At 52.6% G+C, this 8,827-nt stretch overlaps 1 protein-coding gene across 3 annotated transcripts; it reads right to left on the minus strand.

Moving 5' to 3' along the window:
* Nucleotides 1–858: 858 nt before the first annotated feature.
* On the minus strand, nucleotides 859–7,870 carry NFE2 (nuclear factor, erythroid 2). 3 transcript variants are annotated; one of them, XM_033118641.1, is made up of 3 exons: nucleotides 7,610–7,870; nucleotides 3,309–3,478; nucleotides 859–2,127 (listed from the first exon to the last, which is right to left on the minus strand). In XM_033118641.1, the coding sequence occupies exons 2-3, from the start codon at nucleotides 3,420–3,422 to the stop codon at nucleotides 1,114–1,116; spliced, it is 1,128 nt and encodes a 375-aa protein (XP_032974532.1). In that variant the 5' UTR covers nucleotides 3,423–3,478; nucleotides 7,610–7,870; the 3' UTR covers nucleotides 859–1,113. The 3 variants fall into 3 exon arrangements, with proteins under 3 accessions (XP_032974532.1, XP_032974534.1, XP_032974533.1); XM_033118643.1 differs by lacking the exon at nucleotides 7,610–7,870 and adding an exon at nucleotides 7,398–7,421; XM_033118642.1 differs by lacking the exon at nucleotides 7,610–7,870 and adding an exon at nucleotides 3,673–4,337.
* Nucleotides 7,871–8,827: the final 957 nt, after the last annotated feature.

The raw sequence follows: 8,827 nt of genomic DNA on the forward strand, positions 1-8,827 counted from the left end.
ACACCCTCCGCAACTAGACTGAAGACAAACGAGCTGCTGCTGAGCTCCCTGAGGGGCAGCTGGATGGCTCAGTGGGTTAGAGCATGAGCTCTCAACAAGGTTGCAGGTTCAATTCCCGTGGGCTGTGCCCCCTGCAACTAAGATACTGTGACGACTAGGAGCTGAGCTGTGCCCTCCCCAACTAGATTGAAGGACGACTTGGAGCTGATGGGCTCTGGAGAAACACACAGTCCCCCAATATTCCCCAATTAAAAAAAAGAAAAGGAACTGGGTAGCATCTCTAACATAACCAGGGAGATAGAAAACTTCTCCGAAATGCACATTGTACTCCACTGTGGAACAGGTTTTACCCAGACCTGGGTGTGAAATCCCCTGAAACATTGGCTCCAATCAAATTCATTCCAGTCAAGAGCAGATCACCCGGTCTTGTGTGAAAGCTTTGGCACATCAGGCCCCAGGCTGCAGGAATCCTATAAAAGTAGGCAAGGAGGGGGGAAATGTAGAAAAAAAGGCCTGTGGGCATTTTAGGCTTTTCTGTGTTCCTAAGATTGAGAAAGAAGAAGCCTAAACCTCAGGGACCTTGCACAGAGAATCTAACCAGCTTTGGCAGCAATCCCAGCTCTGTAAATAGGGGACCACCAGGGAGGGTGGGGTTCTTCAGATCATTCATGGCCTCTGGCTCTGAAAAGGAGGATGAAGGCGGTAGATCTCCACACGCTGCTTGAGCCCAAAGTTTGTACCACTCATATAGAGCAGTAGGGGAAAGAAATGAGCTCCTCCCCGCCATCACCGAACAGTGAACACTGAGAAGAGCTCAGCTTCATCACCCTCCCTCCAGAAGGAAGACACAGTGGAAGGTTCTTTCTGTAGAGCGCTTTATAAACCAAAGTTCAAACAAGAGATAGAGATTGGAGAACTGGAAAGCTGAATCACAGAAGAGAGATTCCAGCCTTCCTCTCACTTGCCTCATGGCAAGCCTCACTGAACACACCTTGGCCCTTCCAAATGCGAAGTTTCCACTGTTGTCCCTTCTGGGCCTCAGGGTTTGGGAGTACCTTTATGAGAAGGGAATGAAGGCAATCTCCATCACCAGTCCCATCCTTCTTGGCCAGCTCAGTCTGTGGCCTCCATCTTGGTCCCCCGAGGCACCAGGAAGATGGCCCCATCAGCAGCCTGTTGCAATGCATACTCTTCAGGAGAGTAGTTGTTCCCGGCTTCATCCCGCAGGTGCTGGAAAATGTCACGGTACAGCTCGGTCAGCTGTTGGCGCATGACCTCCAGGGTTCGATCTGCCTCCCCTCGGGCCCGGAGAAGCCGCTCCCGCTCACTGCCCAGCCGCTCCAGTTCCCGCTCCAGCTGCACAATGGTCTCCAGCTTTCTCTTGCGACAGTTCTGGGCGGCGACCTTGTTCTTGCCCCGTCGTCGAATGTCCCGGACTAGTGCCAGCTGGCTCTCCGTCAGTGGGTACCGTGCCAACAGCTCATTAAAGTCATCTACTGGCAAGTTGACAATCTTGTCCGTAGGAAAGGGGATCTTCATGGCCAGGGCCCGTCGCTCATCCCGACTCCCCGCCTCCCCCCGTGCAGCGGGCTTGGCCCGCACAGGGCCTGAGGAGGACTCTAAGGCTAAGGGGGTCTCAGCAGGTGGCAAGGCGTAGTTGGGGTGGGCCAAGGAGTTGGACATGAGTGAGTAGGGATACTCCACTGGGTACATCTCTACATACTCGCTGTGCCGCCGACCAGCTTCTGTCCCCTCCAGCTCAAGAGATTCAGCGTCACTATAGTTAAGGGATAATCCTGAGTCGGATTCTGGGTCTTCTTGGGGCTTGGGAGGCCCTGCTGGCAGCCCAATGTCCAGGAGGGCTAAAGGGTCTGCGAGGGGCTCACTGAGCAGGCCTGAGAGGGTCAGTGGCTTGGAGACAGGTATGGCCATGTTGCCATAGGAGTATGGAGGGTCTGGGATATGAGATGAGGGTACTGGGAGCTCATAAGGTGGTGGAGGAAGAGGGAAGCCAGCATCCGGGTGGATTGAGCAGGGACAATAAGTTGGAGGCGGTGGGGGCCCAGGAAAAGAGGCTGGGCCTGGGGTTGGGGACTCAAATGATGGCTCGCTTGGAGCATTTAGGCCCTGCAAGAAAAGACATAAAGAGGATTGGAAACAGGCAGAGGAAGAGAACAAGCTCTCTCTCAGGACCAAGCTGAGTCCTTCTGAAAGACCCAGTGAGATAATAACAGAAAGGTTCAAAAAAATCACAGAAAGGTGCAAAAAAAAGCTTCTCGTAAAGTTGCAATGCAGCTATTCCAAGAAGAATGAAGCTTAAACAGGAATGGAAGTCACTGAGGTCAGATTTTAGAAAGGACTAACGTAACAATTATAGAATCTCCTTCTTAGAAGTTCTTACTAGGTTGAAATGGCTCATGTTCCTTTCTTTGTTTCAGGAAGACAAAGAGTTGTTATTCAAGATGACCCCTCAGAACCCTTTCCGGCTGCAGTTAATCTAGGGTCAAAGGGTCAAGTTCAGGTCCTGACCATGTCCTGGGTGCCCAGCAGAGGGAGCTGCTGTGTGGAAGCAAGACTTAGGGCAGATCCTGAGGGCCCAGGCATGGTGACAGGGGAGAGAAAAGGAGAGGGCGCAGAGCCAGGTCTGAGGGCTGAGAGGCACCTTGGGGAGCCAGCACAAGCTTTACCCTCTACTCTTCAGTTCCCCCGTCCCTGCCCAGGTGCAGAGAGGAGGAGAGAACATGTTAGAAACAGGGCCCCCAACCCACATTGGGGAGCCACCCTGCTCCAACCCAGCTGGGGACAAAGGCATCATTGTTAGGCCAACAGACACCCCTTTGTCCAACTAGTAGAAGGAGAGGACCCCGGCATAGTCTGACCCCCCCTTCCTGAGGCCCCTGAACTACTGCTCAGCTACCTGGGGGAAAGGGGCCCAGCTGCTGAGGGCAGGGGGAGGAAATGAAGGAAAAAGGTGGGCAGGATTGGAGGAGAGGGAAGTCAGATGGGAAGGTGAGAAAGGAAAGGCGGGGCAGGAGGTGGGGTGGGGAGACGTGAGCAGAGTGGTTGCTGAGAGAGCTCATATCCCCAATCAGATCCTTCCTCTTCACCACTCCTATCCCCTGCTCTTCCCTTAATGTGCTGGTCATCCGTCCAGATCTCCCTCCCACTCCAGCCCTAACTTTTCCAGTGCCTGGAACATTTCCAGCTTGACACCCTTGAGCCCTGCTCACTCCAGCCCTCTGCCTCAGTCCCAGCTAGACTCCCTGCTTCTCTGCTCTTCCCTTCCACCACCACCCAACCCCACTTACCTGCAACTCAGTGATGGACATGATCTCTTGCCAAGTCAGTTCCATCTCGCCCAGCTCTGGAGTGGGCAGCTGTGTCACCCTGTTTCTGCTCTGCTGGGGAGGACACGGGGGCATCCTACTGGGCCAGGACCTGGTCCAGGGTCCCCCAGAACCCAAAGGGCCTCAGCAACCTATGTCAAAGGAAAAACAAATAGGGGTTAGGACTTCTCCTGCTAGGGGTCAGCAATTTTGTCCTGCCTCCATGGAGAGGCTCCTTCCAACTCCACCTGAGAAGAGAGATCTCATCCCCTCCCACTCGTGCTGGACTCATCAACCAACTCCTTAAGCTAGAAAGTCTTTTTCTGCGGTGTGATCTTCACCTCACCTGCTATGGTTGTAGTCAGTTCCTTTGGGAGCACAGTAGGTCTTTGCCTTTTTTTCAGACAAGATGCCTTCTCTTTCACCTACTTCTTTCTCCCCAGAACTGTATCACTGGCTGGGGCAGAAGTCACGTCACCTAGGATTTCCACCCCCCATTTTCTCGGGGCAACATCAGGGATCACTCTGCTTTCCTCCTCTTTGCTCAGTTTTAGGATTTCAGTCTTTTCTTCTCAAGATGAGAGTGAGTACTTGGGCATCTCCAAGGAGTGTGTTGTGGGAAGAGCCACGCAGACATCCCCGCCCCTTCTCTGAGATATGGACCAGGCCTGGTGGCTGATAGCAGCCCTGCCCTCTCCTCCTATCCTGGCCCTGGGCTCCCCTGCCAGGCCCAGATAAGAGGTTTATCAGCTGCAGGCAGCAGAGGAGGAATAGTCTCTGGAGACACTGGACCTCTGCCCTGTGTCCCCGCAGAGTCATCTTGGCCAAACCCCAACCCATGCAGCCAGGGGTCTTTCCTTTTCTAAGGTAATATAACAACTGTAACAAAGACTTATTAAGCATTTGTCAAGAACTGTGCTGGTGTTTTACATGCATTCGTTTATGAGATTGATTTTCACAAAGATCCTATAAGGTCCATTCAGAAATTGAGGTCCAAGCTGGTAAATAGCAGAGTCAGGTCTGGAACCTCTACTGGCTTCCTCTACTAGTCTATATTGCCTCCCCGTCCCATTCCTGTGTCTCCATACTCCAGGCCTCTCTTGGCACTCTACATCATCAATTCTTTCTGTGGAATCGCAGTCTCTTTTCTCCTCTTCTGGAAAAATATCTCTTTAGAGCCTTGAATACACATTCCCCTCCAGCCCCCGCTGTTTCCTGATCTGGGCTCTAGCTGCAGGTCTGCCACAAAGCAGCAGTGTGATGTTGGGCAAGTCATCTCACTTCTCTGAGCCTCTGTTTCCTCATTTGTAAAAACCAGGGAGTTGGGACAAGTCGAACTTGGAGATCCCCTCCCGCTCAGACAGCTTAACTTTCTCAGCAAAACCTCACCCCTGCCTTCATCTCCTCTCTGTCAGCCCCTCTCCTCCTCCTACCTCCCCATTCCCTGACACCCTTCTCTCCCCGCATCTGTTCTCCCTGCCTCTGGCGAGAGAGTCCAAGTAGATTTGGCAGGGACCTCCTGATGTCTGAGGGCCAGATACTACACCCTACCCCGGCCATATAAGTAAAGGCAGGCAGGCTAGAGGTGGGGGAAACTTATAGAAGAACATAGGGTAGGACTGAATGACCTCAAACTGCATGACCGTTGATCACCACGACGATGACCTATCACAGCTATTTAATATGGAGTCCATTCTTTGACTTACCACAAAATTAGTGAGAGCCGAAAATTATCCTACTGAAAGAGGATCTCCCCTGCCCCTGTTACTACCCGCTTGTTCTAGTGCCATCCCCAGAGCTGAGAGTTGCTGTAGGCACAGGCCCTTAGCCAGGGGGCAGAGTGGGTGGGGTGTTTATGTCTGTCCAGGATGCCATTTCAACACCGGAACCCCATGCTCCCCCACCCGGGTTCTGGCGGAAATTGCCCAAAGGCAAAGTGAATGGAGAAGGGGTTTAGGGGGCAGGAACAATGGCTCTTGCCTCATAGTCCTTCACACACACACCTACCCCCACCCTCTGCCCCTCCTTACATCTTCCTGGATTTGACTCACAAATGCAGTACAAAGATCCTGCTCTAGGAGGCAGGAGACTAGGTTCCTTGGCCTTCCAGACGCATGACCTTGGGCAAATCGCTTCCCATTCAGCCTCTTCCATTTAATGGAGACAGGACTGAGGAAACTCTTTGCTGTGAGAGGCAGTAGACTATCCAGCTCAGGCAGTCAAGAACTTTATTGTGCACCACATTTACCTGGGATCCTCGTTAAAAAAAAAAAAAAAAAAAAAAAAGGCATCCTGAATGCCACCCCAGACCTACTCAATTGATTTCATAGGGGCAGGTACACAGAAATCAGCATTTGAACATGTGTCCTGGTGTTTCTGACGCCAGAGGCCCCCACCCCGCCTTGAGAAATACTAAAAGAGTCCAACCATATGGATTTGCAGGGAAAAACACAAAGCAAGAAAGGAGAACAGCAAGTGATCTCCAGGCTTCTGCTAGCTTCAAACACTTGACCCAGGCAAGGGTGGGTTCTTGGCTGCCCCAGTCTCTGAGGCTAGATATCAGCCCTTTCTCATAAAGACCAGGAGCTCAATCTCCCCCTCACCCTAGGACAGGGAAATGAGAATCCAGAAGGGGGAGGCATGAGGTTGGGGAAGAGGGACTTGAAGCGAACCTCTTGATCAGCTAGCTCCAGCCTGCTTTCTGATACAATGGCAAGTTTGCACCAGGCCAGAGGGAGGAGTTTGTTTTTCCTTAGACACTCAGTAATGGGAGGTAGTCTATAAATCAGGCGTAAGCTCCCCTGGGTCTTAGGAGCCTACCCTTCTGAGGACTGTCCAAGGGGCTGGCAGTCAGTGGTATAGATCAGGGAGGAGGGCATAGTCAGAATTGGATCAAAAAGAACATCACATGGGGGGCAGAAACTAGAGACTGCGAAAGTGGAACAGGCCTCCCTGTGTCCCTTTTCTTTTACAATAACCAGTTCCCACTTTGCAGTTCAGCCCACACTTTGAGGTCACATAACATCTTACACCCCAACATTGTATATCAGGTAGGACTGGAGCCATCTCCAGGGACTATAATCCACCCTCTTTACTTTCATCCTGATGGGCCTACTCAGAAAGATCTTAACCACAATCGCTGTGTACTCACAAAATGGCATGGGGCTTTGTGCTTAAGGACCCAGGGTGAGGACCATCTGGGGAGAGATGCTGGGGAGGGGAAGGCATTTGTTCTCAACTGCTGTCCCAGGGCTCTAACCACCTTGACAAAGATGGGAAGGGGCTGGCTTCTGGAACCCTGTTCTGAGGCTTATTATACCATTCCACCTTTTCAGGTGTCAACAGAGAAAGTGAAAGGATGGAGAGATCAGTGAAACTTGGGGCGTGGTGTGACAGGTTAGCAACTTACTAAGAAAGATTAGGAAGGATTCCCAAAGCGGGAGAGGGACACGGAAGTGAGAAAGAAACAAAGGGAATGGAGGAAAAGGATATAATCAGAGAATCAATCTCCTTGGGGCATATATAACTCACACAGGTATACGGAAACCAGGGAGAAAAGGACAAGTTTCTGCCATTCTGTCACTAGGTTCCCTAGACCCCAAACTCCAGTCCTTTGGGGGCTATGCTTAAAGTCCCAGCCCCAGCCCCTCTTCTCTTCCACTGCTTCACAGCTCCCTCCCTCCCTGTTGCCAAGATTTCCAGTTGGAAGGAACTATAGGAGTGATGGGATGCCTTCCTCTCCTTTCCAGTTCCAGCTGATCTCAACTGTGCAGAGAAGACACGGGGCAATGAAAGGCAAGAATTCAGCATCCCCTGTCCCCACTATCCCATCCTGCTGCAAAAAATACTTCTCAGTGATCCAGGCAATTCCTCAGCTTTCCCCAACCTTCTCAGCTGGCTGAACAGAGCAGCATGATGGAATGGGCAGGAGAAAGGGTGGTACTATATACCCGAGAGTCTATAGGCTTCCCCAGGGCAGCCAGCCTGCTGAAAGGTTACTCAGGGTCACTCTCCAGCCCCTCAGGGGTACCTCATGGGACCACTGTCTGGTCCCCATTTACAGTCTTTTACCCCAAGAATCCCAGAGCTCTCCAGGAACCATCTAGGTCTTCTAGAGGACTTCTCAAAGATGTCAAATTCCAAAACCAGGGGCAGCCTGGGAAGGTCTGAGATCTCCTAGGAACATGTGGAAAGTTGGGTATTTTCTCCCACTGCCTCCTCCACCTCCCCAGCCTGCCCCCAGATCCCACTGTAATCCCCCTCCCACCCCGCCCCTCAGGCACCTGTGGCAGGGTCCAAGCAGGTGTGGAGAGAGATGAGGCTTCTGGTGCTGTCTCTGGGGAGGCTGGCCCGGGCTGACACCTCCTGGGTGAGGATCCCTGCTACCTCTGAGAACCAGGGAGGGCCGTGCCCCGCCCCCGGGCCATTGCTGAGCACTGAGTGTGAGGACTCAGGCTGAGAACCGGGAGCTCCGGGGCGGTCCACCAACCTCTCTGAAGCCCTAGGCCTGAGTTCTCAGTCCTTCCTCCAACCCTCCCCTTTCCCCTGGCCCTCCTCTCCTCCTGCCCCTTCTGGCCAAGAGAGGAAACTTGAGCCTGGTGTGGTTTCTGCCCACACCCCGCCCCCACCCTGCTCCTGGCCAGCGGGGGCACACATGGCTCCAAGCCTCTCCCAGTCCTCCTTTTGAGCCCAGGAGTCCAGCCAGGTCTGTGTTTCTCCCATGCAGATGATGAATTCCAACCTGATGGTCCACTCCAAAATGACCTCTAAACTTTCTACAAGCTGTAACCTCCTTCCCTCTGCCTTCTTGACTCGCTTAGGAACAGGGAAACTGAGTCATAGCAAGGTGGTAGAGGGCAGCTGAAGAAAAGGATCAGGTGTCTAGTGTACCAGCTGTTTAGGTAGGTGGGCATTTAGGGCACTGCTTTTATTTAAGGAAAGCCTGGGTTCTGGGAAAGGGGTCGGGGAGGTATTTTGGGGAGGAGGGGCAGCCGGCTCCTTTGATGTATCCTTTCACCTGTAGCCTTCTCCCCTCCCCCTGCAGCCTCAGATGTCCTAGGACAAAGGCCTCTTTCTTGGCTAGGTTTCTTGTCAGTGTGTGAGGGGAGTTGGGGGGGGGGGTGCCCAGCAGGGACATTATTCACCTCCCTTAAAGAGGACCCCAGATGCCCTCTGTCCTCCTTTCTTCCAGGCAATGCACCCCAGCCACATGGCAGCCACATACCCTGGATAGACCAGGACATATGTGTAGGATATCAGGTCGATCCCGCAGTACCCACAGCAGCTCTGTTGTCAGGCCAGTAAGTACCCCCAGAAGTCACTCATTCATCCCTTTGCCTCCAGCACACAACGCAAGTGCCAAGCTACACAGATCTCCCTCCAGAGGCTAGGAGAAAAGAATCTTGCTTTCTCCTAGCTTTTAGTGGCTTTCAGCTCTAAGGAAAGTCCTTCCTATGTCTAGCTTCAGTCCTTACAGCTGCAGCTTAGCTTTCTCTATTTTT

Source organism: Rhinolophus ferrumequinum, chromosome 10 (genome assembly GCF_004115265.2).
Source record: "Rhinolophus ferrumequinum isolate MPI-CBG mRhiFer1 chromosome 10, mRhiFer1_v1.p, whole genome shotgun sequence".
Taxonomy (NCBI): Eukaryota; Metazoa; Chordata; class Mammalia; order Chiroptera; family Rhinolophidae; genus Rhinolophus; species Rhinolophus ferrumequinum.

Coding starts and splice junctions, on each gene's coding strand:
- NFE2 (XM_033118641.1), bottom strand. CDS start 3,422: ATGCCCCCGTGTCCTCCCCAGCAGAGCAGAAACAGGGTGACACAGCTG. Junction 2,128..3,308: donor TGTCCATCACTGAGTTGCAG/GTAAGTGGGGTT, acceptor CTTTTCTTGCAG/GGCCTAAATGCTCCAAGCGA.